This window comes from Conger conger, chromosome 6 (assembly GCF_963514075.1).
Source record: "Conger conger chromosome 6, fConCon1.1, whole genome shotgun sequence".
Taxonomy (NCBI): Eukaryota; Metazoa; Chordata; class Actinopteri; order Anguilliformes; family Congridae; genus Conger; species Conger conger.
The window spans coordinates 15,315,480-15,340,372 of NC_083765.1; the positions used below are offsets into that span (position 1 = coordinate 15,315,480).

A 24,893-nucleotide genomic window follows, 5' to 3' on the forward strand; every position below is an offset into this window, starting at 1 on the left:
TGCATTTGTGCAATACTTCACTTAACTTTAAACCCAATCCAGCAATGTTCTGAAATAGGCTTTTTTGCAAAGGAAATGGTACCCCCTGCTGGGAATAAAGGCATTGAGTTTCTGAGTCTTCACCAATAATACAGTTGTAGTCCAACCCCAGGCCCTGCTCCATTAGGAAATTATTCAGTGAATATGTAATGTAAGTCTCCTTTTCCAACCATGTCGTCATTTTGATTCTACACAGCAATACAGAAAAGGTACCAGTGTCCCCCTCCTGCTTACCAAGTATGTTAACAATACAAAAGCATGCCCAAATCCAATTATTCTCTTGGCTAAGATGGATGACCTGTTACGCCTCCAGGTGTTTAAGGCGCTGCAGTACCAAGGAGCAGTCAGAAATTGACTTGAAAGGAAGTCATAATTTCCTATGAGAGGTCTGCAGCTGATAGCAACATGATCAAGCACATGCAAACAATGTGCCTTATAAGTCATTATAAGTGACTTGTATCTGTATTATTATTATTATTATTATTATTATTATTATTATTATATTTAATTTTTACTACTACTACTACTACTACTACTACTAATAATAATAATAATAATAATAATAATAATAATAGCCATCTAATGCATTGTCACAAGAACACCACAATACCTTCTGAGAATGCTCTGCTGCTGACTTTATTCATGTAAACATGACTGGGATTGTTTTCACAAAACAACAACAGCACTAAGACCAACAGATAGGCTACAGTTAACACAACACATAATTGCCTGTAACCTGGGCTGAACTGACAAACACATCTATGCACTGTTCCTCTTCATATTTCTTTAAGGCAAATTGAAAAGTCACTATCATATTGAACTCACAAGTTACACTGTAGGTTAGACTGTAGACTGAAACATATTGAGGACAGGCAAAGAGATTCAAATGTGGATCTGCTGAAATGTATCTGAGGTCACACTGATTTTGAATGATAATACAATGCTGTTCCTTGATTTTCAAATACATAAATTCAACTGCTGTTGTTCCCACAAGGTGTAATGGACTATAATAATCTGTGCATTTTAGCTAATCACATAAAGTTATATGCTGCAGGTAGAGTCGAAAACCTTCATAAAAAATGCAAGTGAAACTGTTGTACATTTTTCAATTTCACATTTTCAAGAAAGACAAAGACACAGATTTGTGTCATTTAGTAACAGAAATAATGCAAAGCAAATGGCTAATGAAAAATATGCTGATTCAATCTATTCAGTAGTCCTAGTTTTTTTCCAGTTTTATTGAGATACTGGTGTAATTGTAATTGTTTGAAATAATGCTCATCAAATGATTATCGTATATAATATTGATGTGAAATCATGAGATATTGCTGTGATCAATACTGCTCTTAGCCGGGCATACTATCAGTTCATGGCAATAAGTTATTGGTTGGCAATGTGCTGGTCCACTGATCTTTACACAATGTGCATGGGTACATTAATTATTACATTGATATGTGTACTGTAAACAAATATTCCATATCGATGAAAGATCAGCGGACCACTGTGAATAAAATGATAGCTAAACATTTAGCTAATTTAAAATTGACCATTATATTACATATACTATATTACTAGATGAAAAACATTATTTAATCATTGCAGCAAGCCTGGGACTGCTTTTATGTATTGATTATTTTGAAATTATAATACAGTAATACAGTACTGTTTGTCACAGTGATCCACAGATGTACAGATGTTTCTATTCATATGAGATTTCAGTAAAGCTGAATCGTAAATGTAGTGTATGAAAGACTGTCTGATTTAATTTGGCCTAAATAAAATGTAAAAAATGTTTCCTGGAAAGCAAAGCCTTTATGTGGATTCAAAGTGCTTTGATGCTACACAGAAACTTATAAAACCCAGTCTATTACTGTGCACTGACGAGGCAACAAACTACCCTGAAGGGAATATGTTTCTGTGAACATTTTTAGATACGTTTATTTCTACTTTACAAAAATGGACTGGACCCCACCTCTTGTGGAAGTTAGCAATTCTGAGGGACAAACTACTACAGTGTTCTATGTAGTAAGGGTTTATTTCAATTGGATGGGGGGTGCAGACAACATTGTAATGGTTTGTTATTCAGAGACACTAACTTCCACAAGAGGTGCTGGGTGAAGTAAGAGACTAGTTTTACCCCAGTACATGTAGTGTTATTTTTTATCTCCCGAGGTTTTAATCACATACAAATTGTCCACAGCAATTTCTACAGGTCAGGAGAGTGAAAATCCTAACCCAAGTTGTTTTTCAGTCAACTCCAAGGTTCTTAGATAACACTAATCCCATATGAATAGACATTCATAAATGGAATTTGTTCACTTGAATTTTGGTACTACTTTGCCCTTGTTGGGAATATGGAGGCTGCTGTGGAGACACTGCTAGAGAAATATGATGATTATTATTATTATTATTATTATTATTATTATTATTATTATTTAAATTACACACGCTCAACCACCCCAGCATGGAGAACAATTTAGAGGAGGAAAAAAAAAAAGCAAAATCTTGCAAATTCATGAGATGTATTACAGATATAGCTGCATTTGGCGGGACTGATTGGTATGTACACTCAGTGAGCACTTTATTAGGTATTTTTAAGACTTATTCTTTTGACGTATTGGTCTTCTGCTGCTGTAGCCTATCCACTTAAAGGTTTGATGGATTGTGTGTTCATAGATGCTCTTCTGCATACCACTGTTGTAATGAGTGGTTATTTGCATTACTGTCACCTTCCTGTCAGCTTTGATCAGTCTGGCCCTTCTCCTCTGACCTCTCTCATTAACAACTGCAGAACTACGGATCAGTATTTTCTGAGATACTCAAACCACCCTGTCTGGCACCAATAATCATTCCACGGTCAAGGTCACTTAGATTACATTTCTTCCCCATACTGACATTTGGTCTGAAAAACAGCTGAACCTTATGACCATGTCTCCATGCTTTTATGGATTTTGTGCTTTTTAGTGCTCACTGAGTGTACTATTAAATAATCTCCATTAGAAATTAATGTGAATGTTGGGTTGGGTTTATCAGGAATTCTTGATAAAGCAGGAAATATCACATCGCTACTATCCCTCTATTCACATTCAGGACATGGTGAGCGATGGGTGAAAAAGCAGGGATTATTTCATCCCGTATGAATGGTCCACAGGAAGTCCTCAGGTGAAACGTAGCCCGTACAAATAGGGCTTAGCTCTGTTTAAGTACTCATGCAAAAAGGAGATTGTGCCTTTGCTCTCAGTATGAAGCCTATAAATCACTATCTTGTTTATTTTAATTTCTCTCTTTTTTAAATTTTTATAAATTGGCTTCATTACCCAAAATGTGTGATTTACAATCACCAAAAGATTAATACACTTTTATGGCGATAGTAAGATGTGGTTTCCTCAGAGTCAATGTCAGCATATTTGGACAGCACAGCCAACAGTAAGATTGCAGACACACACACAAATATTCTTAACTGTGCCTTTTCCCTGTCAGTTCAGTAAAATCTGAATCTGACCCTGGCTGCCTCCTGCTTAGTCACTTGCTTGCGTTGCATCCGATACAATACACAGGCACGAGAAGGTATAACTACAGTAACAGAACTCATTACATGTGCAGAGAAAAGAGAGACACATAATACAGTCCACACAATCACCAATCCCCACATTAATCCACTCTTCTGCTTTACGTTTCTATTTTTCAGGTTTTCCTATGAAGAGGAGAGACGGTGGGCTGCTTGGTGTGTGGGCATGGGGAGTCACTGAAGCAGACTACACAGAGCTCTGCCTTCATGTCTCCCTTGGCTCTCAGCCTGCGGCATGGAATGGCGAGTGGCCTCACTCGTGTGTATGAAAAATGCTGTAATTACTGCAGAACTCTCCGGCAGACGTCTGGTGTGCCCTTCCGTGGCCTTCTGTGCCCACTGCAAATGAATTACTCAGGGAGATGGAAACAGGCTCCTGCAGTGTTAGTGTAATCTGAAGGGAGAGCAGTGAATTTAGATGATCATTTGATGCAGTCACCACCACTGGGCTGGTGAAATTACCCCGCTACATCCCTGTCACGGATCGCTTGCTTTGGCCCGAGAAACTGAGAAACAAATTTGTCTCCTTTCATCTAGTAAGGATGACAAAAATGCACACCAGCACCCTCTGATAATCACTCACTGACCCACTCAAACGCTCATGTGCCCCTTTTCTCCCACTACGTGCTTTCGCAAATTCGCTCACGCACTTGCCAATTCGCTCTCACACACTATGAAGTGAGAGGAACAGAACACTAAGACACCCAGAAAAGGTTGTAAACAAGACAAAGCATCTGGTAACGACAATTTGGCAACACAAACTGTAACATATTCTTAATATTGCAAACACTGGGACTGGCATGTCAGTGCCACTCTTCAACACAAGCCATAGAAGGACGACAAACACTCACACGCTCACACACACATGCTACTAAAGTGTTTCTTCATGGTGCACAAGGCAGGTCCTGGGACTGTCCCCGCCCTTCCCCGAGGCCGAGATGAAGCAGGCCGCAGTCATTACGGGATGAAGGGCGTGCGCTCCTTGTTATCACTGTCGCCTTCTTGCTCTTCCTCTTCCTCTCCCGCCTCACTCGTCTCTGTGCTGTCATTGGCCATCTAGAAAAGGAAACAGGCTCATCGGGCTTCTGCCATGTCTCATGCGTGGATAAGGACAGCTGCACACAACCAAACACATGCATGTATGCACGCATACACACACACAGAGTCAGCATCAGTATAACAACTATCAGGACTGGAAGGCTGTGGTGAGTACCGTGCTGAGAAACAGGAAATACCCTCTATATGAATTATATTTTCACACAGTAGGTCACATTCATAGCTAATTTATGAAAGGCCCTGTGAAGACAATTACATTTGTAACCCAGGAAAAATAACTAATGTATGTGCTAAACTAGGAATTCATTTTAAAGGAATTAATGCATTTTTAAATTGCAGGGGGATAGCAATACTAATATAGTCTACAAAGAACAGTACATTTATTGTGCTGTGACAAGAAGGCTTTGTGTAGGGTGCCTACAACCAATTTGGAAAATGCTAAGTTTCCATTAACTACAGTAGGCTTCACTTGAGAATGGCCTCCATGGAAACCACAAGAGGACATCTTGTTCATAACAACCAAGCATTTTTCTACAACAGTTTCAGAAAATGACATATCAAAACCTTTTGATACCATTACATTCAGACTATTTTTAAAGTACTCTCACCCCTTCACCTGAGCTCCTGAAAACCAGCACTTCCCAAATATCATGCAAATTGCTGGGACCAAAAGTCCCATAGGTTTCAATTATACATACAATATCAGTGTACTGGAACAGAGAGTGAAATGCAGCTTACTGAATACATCTAAATCAGCAGTGTGTACTCTTAAACAATGGTGAAGGATCATATTCTCCTATTTACAACCACAAAGGAATTCCCTACAGAAACAAATAAAGAAAAAATGATCACAAACACCTTGGCTGTGTGTCTGGATTCAGATTCACCTACCAAAGGAGTAGGGGACTTCTCTACATCCAGGATGAGTTTTCCAATGTTTCCACGGTCATGAATTCTCTGCATAGCTTCTTTTACCTGTGGGAAAACACACAAGATCTTACATGAGTAATACTGTTCACTTAACTGCCACTCTGACAATGTCATATTCTTTGACATTTAGTATGGATAGTTCTCTGCTAGACTGCAGAAGAAATGAAGAGCTCATCATTTGCTAGTGTTCAGTTGGTGCTGAAATACACGATCACCCCACTGTATAATAATAATAATAATAATAATAATAATAATAATAATAATATTATGATTATTATGATTATTATGATTATTATTACACCAGCAAACTCTCAGCTCCATATCATATTATCCATATACAGTAATAGTGGTAATGTGATTGCATTACATAATAGTGCCCAGTAGATGGCAATGGCAGTGGAGACAAAGTACTTTCCAATGAACACAGTGGAGCAAATACCATCAAATGCTCTACACAGCTAGAATACACGTAATCATGAGCTACCTGGACAGTCCTGCATACATTCAATATCATTTCCCCCAGGGTACTGTATGATCAGTCAATCTGTAAGATCAAGGTTAACAACCTAAACACATTGAAAGGTGGTAAAACAACCTTTTGGTTTTCATCTTCTCAAATCAAGGCAAATTGCAAACCACACAGATATGGTGGCTATAGTAGAACACATAATATGGCAAATAGTTTTGTCAAAAGGAGAATTAATGGACTCCTTGCTGTCCTTGGAGTGCATTGGTTTTGATTACCCTATTTTCTAACCCCCCACAAAGACAATTTTATGGTTGTGCGATCATAAAATATATGTTGTAAATTGTCTATCATCACTGTCTCCAACCTACCCATACAAACATCATTATAGTCTATGATACAGCTATCTCTATTTCTCTTTGGGAAGATAAAAGTCACTGGTCAAAATAAAATTCTGAGCACTTGCTTAACATGGTTTTTGGCTGCCACAGTCCCATATGGGCGAGACTGCTCTGCAGCTGACCTTGCTTTCTGTCTCATTTCTTCTTTCATTTTGCCCTACATTCTTCCATCGTGATGACCTTTTATTATTTGTCTTTTTTACATTTTTGAGTCCTTATATTTTTTGTGGCCACTTATAATGGATTATTTCCTGTTGAGTGTGAGTTATTCTGGTGATTGCTGTGCACGTCATCATAATCATTTCATTACCTGCAGGCATTTAAATTTTAAAGGATATTAGTTTAATCTCTGTTGTGGCAGTACTGCTGGGACAGGGTATACTTGGGTAGCAGTACTCTTTGCTTGCTGTCTTGTAGTGATGGCCTGTAGCGTAGTGGTTAAGGTAAATGACTGGGACATGCAATGACTGGGACACGCAAGGTTGTTCTAATCCCGGTGTAGCCACAATAAGATGTGCACAGCCGTTGGGCCCTTGAGCAAGGCCCTTAACCCTGCATTGCTCCAGGGGAGGATTGTCTCCTGCTTAGTCTAATCAACTGTACGTCACTCTGGATAAGAGCATCTGCCAAATGCCAATAATGTAATAATGTAATTACTTGTTGGCCTGTTGTAACAGAGATCATCAAATCATGGTCCTCCAGGGTTGCTGGTTTTCCACCATCCCTTTACCTGGGAGTCAGGTGTGAAGACTGTCTGGCCTTTCAGTGGACTGCAAACCCTTGACTGCAAGAAGCCATTTCTGATTTTATCCCTTTTGGTTTATGAAGGGGTTCAGCATGGATTCAGCTGACCTAGCACTAATTACTCAGCTAATTACCAGGGAGAAAAGAAACCCAGGGCTGGATTTAGATTGGAGGACCAGATTTGACGATCCCTGATGGAACAGATGTATAGGTAAGATGCAGCTTGAGCAGAGAGAGTACTGTCCCAGCACCTTTTCTGTATTCACACCCACTGTTAGAACTGGTAACAGAAACACAGACTAGTCAGGGTCCTTGCACCTTGCTGCTGGTCCTGGCCAGAGTAGGTATTTCCAGGTGCCCCTGCAAAGGTGGTGCTTGTGTAACGCTTCTCAGCAATGGAAACCACTTTTGGGCAGACAGTCCAGACTGCCTACAATGATAAGCTAGAGTGCTACATGCTTCACCCAATGAAATAAACGAACACTGTGGAACACAACATTACCACTTTGATTTTACTTTGTCAAAATTGCATTTACGGTAAAATCCTCACTAGGGCTAGGTAAATTATTCCTGAAATATCAGGTTAGTCATCAGCTCATGTCTCTGTCTGTTAATGCATGAGATTTAACTGATATAGAATACATTTGGAAAATGTCTGCTGCTCTGGCAAAGAAACCACAAACTAACTTCAAGTATTACTGCCCTCATGCACTCGACTTGCTTAGTATCAATTGGTGTTTGCCAACAGTCAGCAACTCCACAGGTAGGCTCCAATGAAAGGAAATGTCTCGACACGACTCATGATGTAGCGTAAATGCCAAATTCCGTGAGCCAACTATCTCATCGCCTGTATTGAGCTAGATATGTCCACTGTCACATTCTCAGAACAATTACATTCTGCTGAATAAGTCGTCCTAACCCTACCACCAACCATATTATGCTTGTATTTATTTTCTCTGGCGCTGATTGTGAGGTGTCTGACTGTCTGCAAAACAGTGATATCATTTATCCCAATAGGGATTCTCCCAACCAGACTGGCTTTCCGACAGTGAAATTTCATATGCACACAAACACAATGGGTGAACACCCAATATACAGCATGTTGCAGACATACAGTACAAACAAACACTCTTCCTAAGCACACAGTCTAGATAGCTACTGACTGAATTCAGTCTTGATGCTGGCTTCTGCTCATAAACTATATTAACAGTGACTTTGTGAAACAAATGTATTCAGGATGCATAAAATGTCAAACAACTGGCTGTGGGAAAAGGGTTTTACAATTTTTTTTTTCTCTTAAGGAAAAACTATCATATGTGCACATGAGACTGGGGGGACTGGTAATGGGCAAGGGTACATGCAGACAGAAAACCTCTGGAGGCTGTACACATTTGTTGCATTCACGGTCTGTAAATTGCTTATCTCACATCTCACAGAGCATCTTTTGTGGGCCAGCAACAAAGAGGAGCAGTACCGGTGTCATGCAGACAGCTGCTGGAACCACACGGGCTGAGAAAAGAGCCGCAGTCTGGTGGGTGATATCAGCAGGAACACACAGGGGAGGGTGCTGCAGGAGCTGCCTTTGTTAGGGCACTAATGGAGTGTGACTCACGGCTGACGTTTCCCGGATTCAAGTGCAAAATCTGTGTCCATTCGCGTGAGCAGGTGAGAAAGCTGCCTCTTCATAAAAGTGCGTGAGCGCACCAGCTAATGTGAAAAAAACTAAACATTGTTGATGAAATTTGGGACAAAGACTCTGGAATTTTCTGAAATCAATTGTGCAAGTTGCATCAGTGTAGTCAACAGCACATGGTATTTTTGTGACCAGAAGTGAGGTGCGCACAGATGACAGCATTCACACTAGAAAAGCAATGACATTTTCACAAGTAATAATTGTAATTCTTGATAATAACAATTACATTTTAACTAGGAATAATTCTATATATAATGTAAGTCTTGATATCAAATGTACTTAATTATAACAATGTACTTAATTATAACTAGTTAAATTTCATGACATCAAAAACAAGTAGAATAAAAGCTTAAATGGCTTGCCATATTTCTCATGGTTTGTTGTCTCCAATGGCATAGATTACCTAATATTTACAAATGGCAGTCCTGAGGGTCGGCAGAGTTATTTTTCCGGCCCTCCATTTGGAAAGCATAGTCTAAAAATAAACTTGAGGGTTGTGCACTATATCCCCAGACAAAACAATAACATGGGCTGTTTTTCAGTCTCTTTGATATTGAGCACTACCATGAGCACAACACAGATGCATGCAATTAGGCTCCTTATTTTGCTTAGGCAACATAACGAGAAAAGAAGACAATGCACAATAAATGCAAAATATGCATTTTTCCTTCTTGGGGTATTTACAGTATATCAAAGTCAAATTGGACAGCATATGATCCACACAAATGGTTGATTGGCTTCATGAATACATTGGGAATGAACAACACACCGGGCTGCCACTGGTGCCATAGACCTGGTTTGAGCAGTCACTTGCGCAATGCATGGCCAAAATTGCCATGCATTGCACTGCACCAAAACTGTAATGCGCAGGGTGATATTCACTAACACACCATCATCAGTGCCTCTCACTTCATTGCTTGGAAAGTCACCAAGTTGAGGCCTAAGCAATCCATTCAATATAAAAATGGTAATTCAAGACAATCTCTGAGAATTTCATTTCAAGGTACCCTTCAATCCCAATTGTTATCGGGCAGGAAAAAAAAATCTGTCACTTGTCAAAGAAAATTTTAGAGAAAAAGAGTAATTGTGCACCTTTCCATGATAATGTACTGGGTCAATGCCAAATAATGCCCCAATGCAACCTGAGGAAACTGTTCAGGACCCCATACCATCACTGCATGACTGATTGTTCCAGTTCAGGGGTATAAATCTTAGCTCTCCTGCTCCAGATCAGGGGTATAAATCTTAGCTATCCCCTTCCATTTACCTATGGGCTTTATCTTATTGAGCTGTGACTTTGATTAATTCTGTTCAGAAGGTGCTATTGTTTTTTTTTCTGTGATGCTTGCCATATAGTGTGGTTAGGTCTACGTGTGATCTTACAGAGCAGCTTGAGTACTAGCTAGTATGTTAACCATGCACGCATGCACTATTAGAAAGGTTCATGAGAAAAGCCAAGAGAATTGGAAGTTCTCTCGTGTGCACCTGTAATATACATACATATCTGATGTATTTTTTATTAATCTCATGATGTTCATATATCGCTGAAAAATATTTAATTACAATTAGATTGGACACAGTCTAAAACTTTCAAGATCTTAATAACCTTAAAATTAAAGCTATTATGCAAATGGCACACAAAAACAGAATTTAAATTCCATTATATTACATTACAGGCATTTAGCAGACGCTCTTATCCAGAGCGACATACAATGAAGTGAAAATTACTTTTTGGAGGTCACAGAAATGTATTTCTGCACCTTGTAATTGAGGTGCCAGAAATCAAAGGCAGGCTTTCGAAGTGTATTTCAGTCTGAATGAATACAAAAACACAACTCATTGGTAAGATCTGTAAGTTCTTTCAGCTGAACAGAACTGTGTAAAATGTAAAAGGGTTTTGATGCAAAAGTCATGCATACAGTCCATTTTGGGGGAGTGGGGTGTTTTTCACTGCATCAGGAAAGGTCAGCTGAACCCCTTCATAAACCAAAAGGGATAAAATCAGAAATGGCTTCTCGCAGTCAAGGGTTTTCAGTTCACTGAAATGCATCCTTAAATTAACTGAATCAAGCATGCGTGGGATCCATTTTGACCATCATTGTTCCTGATTGACTCCCCCTGAGTTCACCCCATCTATAATTATAATAATTTGTTATTCAGCTGACACTTTTATCTAAAGTGACTTAAAGCTACTGAAAGCACATCTCTAACTGATGATGAGTCTGACCGCTGGAAGCCTGTAGCACCTACTGAGCAGATAGGGGTACACTAATGCAATGAGCAAAGCAAGCCAGGCCATTCCTAAACCCTGTTGGGATGAAGCCAGTTGTGTCCACTGCTGCAAGCTCCTGGCTGCAGGGGATAATGAAGGCCAGACTCAAGCTAGTGAAGTTCGGAAGTCAAGCTTGTGCTCTGAAAAATAAGATGAGTCATTCGAGAGGCTCATTGTAACAAGATTAACATGAAATGAGAGGCTCATCACATCAGTCAACAAACACATGCTTCTGTTTAACAGAACACAGCCATCGAAAGATGGCAAAATGAATACATTTGCAATCAGGTACCTAGGGGAGATGCCTCTGGAACTTCTGATTAGCATTAACAAATGACATAGTAACATTTGGTTGCATTCTCTATATGACTTTATGTACTGTTCATTTGAGTACCCTGCGGCAGTTACCTACCCCTAGTGTGGACTTTAATGAGTTTTCGCTTCCACAAAACAGATGCAGCATTATAATCAAATGCAATGCATTAGTGCAGCAATGACTCCCCTGCCTGACCAAGCTGCCGTGCTTCACAAATAGGCAGTGAGCCTGCACCTGGGAAGTGCTAATGACACAGACAAGAGGGCTGCTGAGTTTTGCTTTTTGATAACATTTTGAGTCGTGTTCATCTGCTGTCGAGCCAGAGGCAAATATATCAAAATATAATCCTGTCAGATTCCCAATCTAGCGTTCCTAGATCTAAAGCAAATACTGCATATGAAAATATAATTTTCATTACATTTCATTACATATTATTACCAGCAATTCACAAATAAATAAATAAATAAATAACCGTTATCACAAACCAACTGAACTCCTAGCCCACACAGATAGACAAGCAATCTTGTAATTATGAGATTGTGTATTTGATTATCAGGCAAGCTGCATTGACACCACTACTTCAGCTGTCTAAACCATAAAATAATTAAACCCAAATGAAATCATAAAATGTGAAGATACTCTGGCAAAAGCCTAAAAGGTAGGCTACTACTACAGACTAATTCAGCTGGTAGACTATTTCAAATGATAAAGCTGTCCAATGGCTTTATTTACAAGTAGTACTAGTGCATAAGGCAATGTCACTATTGTACCATGTTTTAAATAAACCGGAGACACCACCCTTTGGTTGTTACTATCTGGGATACATTATTTTCCAAGTAGTTGCTGTACCATTGGTAGTGTCACTGCATAGAGCAGTCTTTAGTGAAACCTATGAAGGCACAATAGCATTAGGGATACAAGGGTTATTCAAGGATATCAAATGCTAAATAAAATGGCAGAGGAATATGGTGGAGTGGAGACATAATAATGTTAATGATGACCCAACACCAGGTGGGGGGTTTTTCTGGGCTCCCTGCAGAGGGATGGTATTGACTTTCCACACAAAGGTCAGCGCCTGTGATTGGGACATTATCATTCAGAACATTCCCATCGTTGGACAGCACCGGTGGCCCATAGCCCAGATTTTCCAATACCTTTTCAGAAAAAAGTTATAGAATAGAAAGAAAGCAGAAGCAAAATAGTTGTTTTTCTGGTCTGCCCTTGAAAACAAGCCTTCCTGTTTCCCAGCAGAAGCCCCAGCTGCCCTTGGAATGCATCATTTGCAAACTAAGCATCAGTTTTGAAGGACTGTCTAAAAGTGTGACAATTTCAAATGAAGATGAGGTTAATAATTCGGCTGATTTCCAAAAACCAGCAAAAATGTTTAGTGAAAATGTTACATTATTTTTATTTAACATTTAAACATAAAAACATAAAAAGAACAACATACGCACCATTAGAAGGGTTAGAGCGCAAACAATATCTAAACTAAATGTTATTAATCCATTCAAAAGTACATGTCTGGGAGTTATGTCATCAGAGGCCTATTGTAGGTGTCCAACAGTCACCCGGTGGACAGCCGTAGACCTGGTCTGAGTAGATGAATGGTGCAGAAGGAAATTGCTGCTGACACCAGAACTGCAATGCACTGCTTGATATTCACGAACGCACCATCATCAGTGCCTCTCCTCCCACTTCGGTGCAGTCACCAAATTGCCAAATGGGCTCAGGGTGACTGAAAATTCAAGACGAAAATGATGCTTCACCATGTACCTGTGGGAACATAGGGTGTCCATTTCTCCACGTGTAGCTCACCCACCTCTACCTTTGAGACCTACAGGTTTTACAGCCATACAGTCCCCTCCAAATTGATGCATTTATTGCAAGCAAGAGCTATGCTACCAAATATTAAATGTTATTTACTTAAATACTCTCTGTTCCAATACTTTTGCTCACCTAAAAATTGGGTGGACTGATACCAAAGGTGCTCTATTCTAAGTAGTTTAACCAGGTGAAATGAAAGCTGAAATTCTGAACACTCTGTCTCAATGTATTCAGTATATTGCAAAAACAAAGGAATTGACCTTGCTGTACCAATACTTTTGGAGGGGACTGTAAATGACAAAAACTATACCTCATTCTCATTGTTACATTACATTACATTATTGGCATTTGGCAGACGCTCTTATCCAGCGTCTAATCACAAATACTTGCTCCTCATTACATGGTAATTTCATCTATGCCTTTTATGACCTAAAGAAGTTCTGGTCTGTATTTGATTTCAGCTTAATATCAAGTTTGCTCATCCAATTTTATCCTGTGTGAGAGCAGCCAAAATACACCCGCCAAAAGCACAAATCTGAATGCAGTGTGGGGAACTGCAGCAGTGTGAAATTTCCTAAATGTGCCTAATTCGCAAATTAGGCACCCCCACATATTGAAAAGCTCTGCTGCTGTGAAAGGCTGTGCCCACTGGGGTGGCACTGTGCTTCAGCTGCAGGGCGCTACTCAGCTCCTCCATGCTCAGGCAAATGGAAGGAAGCACACAAATATCATCAAATGGAAATGTGTCAGGTGGTGAAAGGAAAGTAGCAATATCTGCAAAAATACAGAGGACTAAACTGCAAAGTGCACTAGAGCATTTGAGGGTGCACACTGTGGTGGACAAAAAATGCCTTAGGGAAACTTTTCAAATACATATCCGAACCCAAAGCAGAAGATCCTGTAGAACAACACACATAATTGTTGTAAAATTTTGCTACAAATTACATGTATGCAAGGGAGGTAATGTTTACCTTATTTAAAGTACAGTATGTAAAAGTACTCCTTCACAGATTACTAGTACTACTAAAAAATCACTTCTTTCTAGTTGTTGCATCAGCTCCACCCAGTGTAGTTTTATTAATGAGGATTTTTTAAATGAGAAAAAGGGATATGATTTGCTGGTGCTATCTATAGATGAGTAAGAGTGAACTGTTATGGGCAAAGCAAGGGCACACCTACATATACATGATACACTGAACAAAATACTGCATGCGCATATAAGTTATAATGACGGGGATGAATGTACATTAAGTGAGTGTGGAGAAGAGTCTATATCATGTTTGTGCATCTGACAAGCTGTGATGGACAGGCTGTGAGTGCAACATCATTTTCAGCTGCAATACAGAACAATTACTTTATGTAATTACATATAAATCACCGTGATTCAAACCAACCTGGAGTTCATTAATTAATCATCAACACGGGCAAAGCGGGCAAGCCTCATGTAAGATAAGGGACTATCAGCTTTCACAGCATGAATGCTCCGGATCAGAACCCAACTTCTAATTAGCCCTGTTTCTGGATTTCAGTAGAACTTCTGCTTTGAGTTTTTTATTTAGCCCAATCATTCACATAGATACATTCCATGATATGAACAGGAGCTGATAAATATGGTGACTGTATGCCTGTATTGGAGTGTTTTATTGTGTATTTCATCAGTGTTGGCCAATTAACACATTGAGCCAGGGTAACTGGTGGCGGCCAGTTGGGCCAATGGCAGAGTGTGTGTTGATGGGTGGATCTTCTTATGCCACTAAACTCAACATTTTTAATTATGCTCTAGACCTGCAACCCTGAACACAAGAATGACAGAGAAAGATGCAATGTTTGCACTTCTTCAGCATTCTGATACCAGACTAGATACACACTGCTGAGTGACAACATATCCAAGACTTTAGTCTCAATAATCAATACTGTCCATGACTCAATGTGGGCAGCTTCTCCTGATAACACTGGATTAGTATTACCTCCAATGCATTTGTTTTTTTATTCCTATGCAAATTACTAGCATTTTAAATTTTCATGGGGTTCTGTTTCGCTGGCAATAATAAGGCAGAATAATGACTGTGTTTCCACGGAAATCACAAGAAATAAAATAGAGAAATTACAAGAATGACGTTTCTTTCGATGCGTCAGGCTTAAATTCTCAGCTCTTTAAAGTGTATTTCTACAGTAACCACAAAGCAAGAAAATGATACAGTATTTACACTGAGTGTCCCAGACACTTTACTATAATGACAATGGGATGCCAGCAAAAACAATTCAGTTACAGGTTTTACGGGTTTGTGATTTGAAAATAAGATGTCATCTTGAGGGCAAATTAAGGAGAAAGAAGAAATCATTACTAAAGGTAGTACACTGCTTAATAACACTGGTCTACTTCCGCAATAGCCAAGCTACAGAGGGGAAATGTGCGTGAAGCAGTGAATGTAATAGACAGGTCATTGCTTCTTTCTACAATTTCATTAAACTGGGTTGTTCAGTGCAGCCATTGGAATGGCCTCATTAACACATGCTTTCAGGCCATTTAGCTCTGCTCCAGCTGCTAAACTACTAAAGTCAATCCACCATGAACCCAAACTCTATTCATTAGGGGTTGCACTGTTTCTGCAAATCAGGAACTCACCAAGTTAATGAGCCCTCTGAAGATTATGAATATTTGTTAATGTTTTTGTTCTGGCTGGGCCGAACTATGATCAACAAGATGTGTGGCAGCCTAACCCTGAGGCCATTCAATCATTGTCATAAGCACATAGGAATAAATGTGACGTCAAGAAATAGCAGCATTTCAATAAAAACAAATGATTGATTTTAAATTGTTGTGGAAAGTCACCAACACATACTTCAAATGCTTCAATAAAAAGAAAAATCAGACCGGCAATTTGATTCACCTGACTGAATCCCTCCCTCCCTGGATGGTGACGGTCAGTTCGACCAGTCAGAAATGGACATCAGACCACAGTGCCAGCGAGCTATAAGATGTTATCTTGAGGGCAAATTAAGGAGAAAGAAGAAATCATTACTAAAGGTAGTACACTGCCTAATAACACTGGTCTACTTTCGCAATAGCCAAGCTACAGAGGGGAAATGTGTGTGAAGCAGGTCATTGCTTCCTTCAAATGCTTCAATAAAGAAAAAAATCTGACCGGCAATTTGATTCACCAAATGGGGAAAAACAAACTCTCCCCCAAAGCTCCATAAACTGCATGTTTTCAGTCCACCAGCTGAGATGTGCATTCATTATATTTGACGAGGGTACTCTGAGTGCAGGTGCCTGACTGGCCAGAGGACTGGAACAGGGACCACCCAGCTGACTGAATCCCTCCCTCCCTGGATGGTGACGGTCAGTTCGACCACAGTCAGAAATGGACATCAGACCACAGCGCCAGCGAGCTACACACTACAATCCTGTCTTATCAGCAAGAGCCACCTGGCAGCTGCCGTTTCTATGGTGAGAAGGTCAGAGAGTTCCTGAATGTGCCACAGCTCACAGCAGCTTGATGAAGCAGATGAAGCCCTCACACAAGCAATGGATCTCATCATACCAGGTGACATGATCTTTCCTTTCTGTTTAGCGAAATGCAACATACAAAGCTGTAGCCTCGCACAAGGTTCTGATAAAAGGTCATGGTTATTTGAAATATCTGAGTAGAATAACAAACTGATAACTGTACGTGACAGTCCAGGCTATCAGTGTTACGCATGTCTTCTCTCGGTGATCCATGTTTGCCCAAATCAATTTATGATTAGTTTTATGGCCTTACTGTGGATCTGGCCCTTTAGGGGGAAAGACCAATGCAGAGCATTTATTTTCCCCTGATCCTAACACACTTTAAATGAATGTGACAGAGTAGATACTATTCAATATTAACTCAAAAACTGAACACTGTCTTATCTCACAGTAGCTTGTCCAGAGAACTCCTCTCTTCTCACTGCCTGTGATACGTCCAAAGGTTACCTGCCCGTGTCTTAAGTATGAGATTCTCAAGATACCTTTGATGAATAATGTTTTTACTTGGTATTCCAACACCCACAACAAACAACGAGCAACAACGGAAAGGGATGAGGACCGATACAAACAGCAAAAGTAATGAAACAAAAAGGAGCACTGTAATGACAACTACACTACATACTACCAATAAGGTTGACAACAACACGCATAGTATCTCAAAGTGGCAAAAGTGACACTGTGCCACCATGCCTAATGCACAGTGCCATCCTGCTGGACTACAAAATTAGAAATGTATTCAAGAATCTTTAACAAATGAGCCATTGGAAACAACATTGGGCCCTCAAAAAAAAATCTATAAAAGGAAAGAACATGTTTTCTCCTGTGAAATGGCTGTGGTTTTGCAGTCTAACTGAAGCCTTGTAAAACATTCATTCATGTTGTTAGATTTCAGCTTGAGTTTATTTATTTTTATGACTATATTTTAAAAATATCACCTTGAGACAAAGTTTCATTTTATATGTGTGTCATTTAGCAGTGATCTCACAAAATGAATCGTAACAAGCTATATATTTTAACTGTTACCTACCTTAGACTAATTTATACTAGTCTCAAGTAACAACCAATGAATCACATTAGAACTACATATTGGGAAATTACCAATATCTGAGCACATAACACTTCCTGGATATATCTTGTGAATTATGGAACAGAAATAAGCCATTCTGGGACTGTTGATTGGTGATGGTGTTTGGGTGTTGCACAAAATTAGACCATTTTGGAATGAGGATGATAGAACAAAGATCATGTGATGTACCTGATTATAAATATATTAGTACATTAGTAGGCCTATACGGTTCACAGAAATTCTATAAAACCCAACACAAAATCAAATGGCCTTCCTGAAAACAAGTGTCTCAAAGGGAAGAATTTATAGTCAGGTCAGATATTTTACCAACAAAAGAGACGGGAAATAAAGCTGTGGTTCTGCGTGTGTCTGAAATCTCTGTGAAAAAGAAGAAATGATTACAGTTGTAATCATCGGGAGGGAACAGAGTGCACTCCAGCCTGGCTCTTAATTCATGCACCTCAGTGATCACGCAGACAGAGGATGTTTGTTTGATGTATTCTGAAAGGAAGGAACAGTGACCAAAGTGTTGTGTTTCCTTGATTATCCCTGATTTATATGCAGGCAGGGCGACCAGGTGACCAGCTGTCCCGCTTTATATCGCACTGACCAGCATTTTGTTCTGCGCCCCACATATTGAACCGATGTCTCGCATTTGGAAGCAAAAGAACAAAAGTATACCTGTAGGTTTCTCCCCTTAAATATCAAATGATTGATTTTGATTATTATCCAAGAATAATCTCTGGCCTTCCCTGCTACTTAGACGTATACGCTCTCTAGCTCTCGCTCCTCCTCTAGTCCGCACGTGATCTCATATCACAGTTTGATAAATAAGTCTAATATGGCAGGGGGGATATCAGGGTTCTACCATAGCTCAGCAGCTTGCATCCTTCCTATGGAGCACAGGAGTCTGGAGCACAGGAGAGTCTGGAGCACAGGAAATTCTGCTGCTCTGAGCTGGCCCACATAGCCTGTGGTTAACTCCAAGGGGAGGGGGTTCAGTGCCATTTTGCCACTGTTTTTCCTTTAAAATGCCATCTGTCCTTGATCTGAGCATTTAAAGCATGTTTGACTCAGGATACACAGTAGCAAGTATAAAGAATTTCTAACTCAGAGCCTTCAGGAGACAAAGCTGAAAAGCAACGTCACGAAACAGCAAGGACATATAGTATGCCCTCTGCGAGTTTCAAATACTCAAACACATGCAGAAGACCCAAATTCAAGCATCAGGATAGAATAGCACCAACAGGGATTCATGATGGGATGGGGTGGTGGTGGGGCTGGGTCTTGATGCATGTGAGTGACAAGTATCAACACAAATTCAATACTACTGACTGGGGTCTGCTGGTGGAAGGAGCACCAGACAAGACCACATGTACATCAAGGTGGTGACTGCCTAAGGTGCTAGTCCCTGCCAGGAGGCGGCATGACTGAACCGCCGCACAGCATGCAATGAAGGATGAGGACAATTACTCTCATCAGAGACAACCTGTGGTTGAAAAATCAGTCAAAGACACATCTGTTGAAACATACACAGCTCTGTAACCACAGGTGCATTGTTACAAAGATGGATTCAGCAATGCCCATCATATCTGTCCTTTTAATATCAACAGAAGGTCTCCCTCCTACCCTGATGGATTTTCAAAGGTAAGGGTTTGTATATCATTTTTTTACAGGAGAAATACATATTGATAAGCAATCCATATGCAACCCAGGTAACGCTAAGCCATTGAAGTCAGTAGCCTGTGACAACCTTCAGATATGTGTGCAGAGTTCAATACCAGTGCTTTAGTAGTATTCACCTCGAGCAAGAAAGAGAGGAACAGGGGAAAACCCTTCAAAATGACAGATTGTGGGTCAGAATTGCCATTTGATAATGGATTGCCACCCCATAAGATGCTGTCAGGGATAGTAGCTGGAACTAGGACAAATGCATGATACATACTACATTAATGTCACTGATATATTTGCTGCTACTAGTTGCTGTTAAGAATCCATGTCATTCTTTTACATATTATCTCCGACCTGAAAATCAAAATTTCTCGTCTGTAGCCAAGAGAATTAGTTGTGCGTTTAAGTATGGATTGCATCTATTGTAATATTTTTGTAAATTAGAAGTCAAATGCACATACTGAGTCTACACCTATATCCGTGCAAGAGACTAGCAGTGCTCTGGAATTATTTAAAAATCAACATTCATGCTATTCAGCCACGGTCAATTGCTTACAGCAGAAATGTAATGTCCGACACAATCTTTAACTGTAGCAAACCTCCCCCTTACAGTACATCAGCTTGAGTTTGCTAACCACATTGTCTCTGACTGCAGAATGACCAGAACAATGGGAGCCACAAATAATATTGTCTTCAAATCATGCGTCATGTTGCTGTGAAATGAGACACAACAGCCTAAGTTTGTTTCATTTCAGAGTAAAAAAAAGTTAAGACATGCAAGAGTGCTGCCAAGACACAAACCCAGAATGCATTCTGCCAACCTCATTTCCTCACTTCAATCAATACAGCAACAATCACATCACTGATGGTCTTGCAAATATTATGCTAATAAAAGATGATGCAGTAATGATTTGTTTTATCAAGCCAAGGAGAATCCAAGGTGTGCATCTCATCACTCTCTCAAATTCTTCGGGCCAAATTTCCTTGTGGCACTCCTGAATACTGCAATAGTATGAGGCCACGTTACCACAAGTGACCAAAGTGGCGGTCCCTTTATCACCTTAAAACAGAACAGAGTACCATTTCAGGGCAAACAGTTCATTATTTGCCAGTCTCAAAACATAGGATAAAGAAATGAGACAAAGCTTTTGCTTCAAAACAAGAGGGCTCACCTGACTGTGAGCCAGGACATTAAAATGTTTATCATGAGGGTTACAGCTAAGACAACCGTGTGTAATGACACACCACACAATACCATACCATTTCAGCCCACAGTCCTCCACTCTTACCTCTTCTAGAGCCCATAATGAGTCCACCAGGGGTCTGATTTTCTTCTGATCGTAGAGGGAGATGAGTTTCTGCATCACGGTCTTAACCACGTTGGCTCTGCCTTGTTTGAAAAGCAGGTTCAGCAGCGAGAATCCCGCAATTACTTTATTCTCCTCAAAGAGTTTGATAGGGTTCACCTTCTCCACTTGCCACCACTAAAAATCAAGGAAAAATAAAGGGGGATCAGTGAATGTGTGTGAGACATGCACATACACACACACACACACACACACATACACACACACACACACACACAAACACACATACACATACACAAACACCCACACATTGTAACTATGCCCTCCTCAGCAATTTTTTATTTCACATCCACACATATCACATTTTTAAATTTGATTTGCCCTCTGAGGCAAGAGTAATGTGTAATCTAATAACCATTATTGGAAGGCTTCCGGTACTCACAATTTTAGAAAAACTGTTGCTACACAAAAAATATTCATGCTGATGAGGTTGCTAATATTCTTTTAGGAGAACAGATGGAAGAGATGGGTGTACTAAGGAGCAAAATACCACACTGCACACTTCTGCTGCATGTGCATCTACAGTGTATTTGCCCCATTCATGATTCCTCTGTTATTAAATATTTGTCATACTGAATGGATCTTTAGACAAATGTAATATTACACAGAGGGAACACAAAATACATTTGAAAATTATTATTTCATTTATTTAATGAAAATAGTTCTCAAACACCCATATGAACCTTGTGAAAAAGTAATTGCCTCCTTAACTTAATAACTGGTTTCACTATATTTAGCTGCAATAACTGCAACCATACACTGGAAATCAGGAAGGGGGCAAATACTTGGCACTGTAAGTTCACAAGACACAGAGTGCACATCCATGCAGGGATCACAACTGCAGCTTTCATCAATATTCAGCAAGTGAGGATTATAGCAGCACATTCAGCAATGCAAAAGATCCCAACTTTCCCAAAGAAATATGTTATTGTGAATATGTTATTACGCATCTAAGGGTTACTCCAGTCTCGCAAACTTCCAGTTCATGGTAGCAAATGATTGTAAATTACTGTAGCAGAAACTGTCGTTATATACACTTAGTATATTAATACCAAATTGTAATTATGCAGTTAAATAGATTTTCAACAGCATGTGAAATTGCAATATGACATGAATCTTAATCTTCTAAACACTGACCAATTTGCTATTAAATGCAGCATTGTGCGTTTGTCTTTTTAAAATTTTGTCTTTAAAGGAACAATAGGTAATTTCGAACTTCTAACGGTCAAGACAGGAATTGCAGCCACAAACCACAAAACTGTTTATCCCTCCCCCTTCTCTGTCAACACGCTGACGTTGAACCCCCCCACCCTCGCCATTGGCTGTGGTAATTAGAACCAGTTTTCAACCAATGAGCGTGAATTATTGTACAACTATACAATGTTTTGGTACAGAGTATCGGTCCGTCAACTGTATATATTAAAAGCCAAATTTAAGGACTATGAACACAGGCAGAGGGTGAGTCAACATGTTTCAGTAAAAGGAAGGTATTTATATTGGAATTGTAACAATATCTTAACACAAGAATCTTACCAATTGTACCTTTAATTATTTTATGATATAATTATCAGTGTAAACAGGACTCATTCTGCTAAAATGAAGTTATTCTGTTTGCTCACAGATTTAGCAGAGCAGTATCACAGCTACACATACAAATTTAGCAAAGTTGAAGATGACTACTTCAGCAATACTCACAGATTTAGCAAAGCTAAAAATCACCACTTCAGCAATACTCACAGATTTAGCAAAGCTGAAGAAGCTTTTTGTTTCCCCTGTCACCATGTTTGACGAACCTGAAATCACAAGACAAATCTCTGGTTAGTGGAGGAGGTATTCCGAGGGTGGGTGTACTGTTGTCTGTTCCAACAGCAGTAATAACAGGACTGTAAAATGACTTTTGGGGCTTGCCAGCACCAGATAGCGAATTATATGCCCAGTCTGACCACAGCAGAGCTCGTGTCTGTGCATCATAACTTATTTCTTTAAAAGCCCTGTGAATTACTTCTTTCTGCCAATGACCTAACAACTGGAATTGCCACACAAGTCAGTGCAATGTCATCAGGAACCACACACCAGGGACAGTGCATGTGCAACTCCCCTCTGTAAAAGAGGTGACTCTCTCACTGATTACAGGTGGTCACCTGGGAGGTCATTGGAAAGACCTAATTTAGCAGAAGCTCAAGCAAACCCGATAAGACATGAATCCACACTAAACAGTATGATGTTTAATATTTCATCCAACAGAGTTTATACAGTCTAACTGGGAACACATTTATTATATCAGAGTAAAATGTACTCTACTTGTTTATTTAACACAGAATATAATTTTTATTGTGTATCCCTGGTGAGATGATTTCAGTGTATCTTGACACTGCACTCTCCAGGTCATAGTTGGGTAATGACAGTTATATGCTCAGACCTGTGGCTTTAGGGCCCACTGAAGCCTACATTCATGATGGGCACTTGTGTAAAGTGAGTCACTTCGCAGCCCCATGACTTGGCTACATCACATCAGTACGAGTACCATGTCTGTCAGATAATATTTTTGCACTGATGTTGTCAATGTTGGAGCCACAGTTAGAAGCGGAATATTACAGGTTTTACTCCTGGGTTTATGCACAGCTGTTATGCTCTTAAGAAATCTACTCAATGGCTTCTGTCAATATCCAGAGGCCGAAAAAGATGGTATGCAAGCTATGAGAATGGTCTGTTCAAGGGCATCGGACAGGTGAACAAATAATGTAATATGGTCACAGATGGCCTTTTCCAATCAAAACTCCTTCATATCTTGGGTAACTTGAAGAATTTATGGGCTGCATTACATATGTCAATGCAGAAAGCAACGTGAAATTGGTTTCCAAACAAGGTTCAAAGCTCAAGAGAGAGAATTCAATTCAATTTATCTATGCATATGAGCTTTCCAGCATAAAAATGTGAAATCCCATTTCCCACAACAACAAAACTGTTGCCATGGATGGCAAATCATTATTTAATACCATACCATTATATACAAATGAGAGGTTTCACTGGAATAATCCAGATAATTTATGACCCATCCTAAAATTAAACAAGAAAACATGACAAGCAATTGTCCCCATCCAAAATACTAAAATTCAATTGAAACATTGGATTTTTTTTAATGCATAAAAAGTGTTTTTCTCACTCATATAAATTATGTTTAATGCGTAAACACTCGCAAATTACGTGTTGGTTTAATTTCCTGGAACATACAAGCACCATCTGGCTTCGAGTGATGAAGGAGTTAGCTATGCACATGGGATTACAGTTCAGAATAGGTCAATGTTCCACTTTGTTTCAAATTCACACCTTTTTTAAATATATATAATACATAATATAACAGCAGATTGTTCACACTACAGAGAAATAATCTGCAAAGAAACATGTCGAACTGTTACCTGTAAACCTGCATAAGTCTTCCAGTTTATTTTTAAGATTCTGAATGTAGTGAATGAATATAGCCTCTTTCTTTAGCCTTGGGGAGAAGGGTGATTCACAGAGCTAAAGAAGTGATACACACTTTATATATCTGTGTTGAAATAATACAATCATTTTCACGACTGTAATAAAACCGTGAAGAGAGTTAATGAAGAGGGGTGTGAATGGAGCCAAAAATAAAATTTTCTTCTATTGTTTGTGTGAAAATGACTGCAGCTTTAAAGTTAACAACAGATAGTTTCCTCCTTTGTGTGTGACTTTCCGTGCTTTCTGTCATACACACCGTACAGGATGTAGGTTCCCAGGGGCTTCAGTAAGCTCAGTCCCTTGCCAGTGTTTTCACCACACAAGCAGTCCAGCACTATGTCCACTCCTTCTGGGGATATCCTGCAATGTACAGCAAATTCAATTAACACACCCACCCTCCCGAGAAGCCACATATGCAGATCTATAGTTCATTAACATCTCTTTGTGGATGTGGGGGAGGGGAAAGCTGATGAATATATCCACCCT

At 39.6% G+C, this 24,893-nt stretch overlaps 1 protein-coding gene across 1 annotated transcript in view; it reads right to left on the reverse strand.

Annotated features, from left to right (window-relative positions):
• Positions 1–659: 659 nt before the first annotated feature.
• Positions 660–24,893, reverse strand: part of LOC133131121 (synaptic vesicle membrane protein VAT-1 homolog-like) — a 33,205-nt gene continuing 8,971 nt past the window's right edge. The window contains exons 5-9 of the mRNA XM_061246278.1: positions 24,664–24,767; positions 22,662–22,717; positions 20,847–21,041; positions 5,555–5,638; positions 660–4,663 (exon numbers count right to left, since the gene is read on the reverse strand). Of these exons, the coding sequence (XP_061102262.1) occupies positions 4,565–4,663; positions 5,555–5,638; positions 20,847–21,041; positions 22,662–22,717; positions 24,664–24,767 (538 nt within the window). The 3' untranslated portion in view covers positions 660–4,564. The remainder of the gene's footprint in view (positions 4,664–5,554; positions 5,639–20,846; positions 21,042–22,661; positions 22,718–24,663; positions 24,768–24,893) is intronic.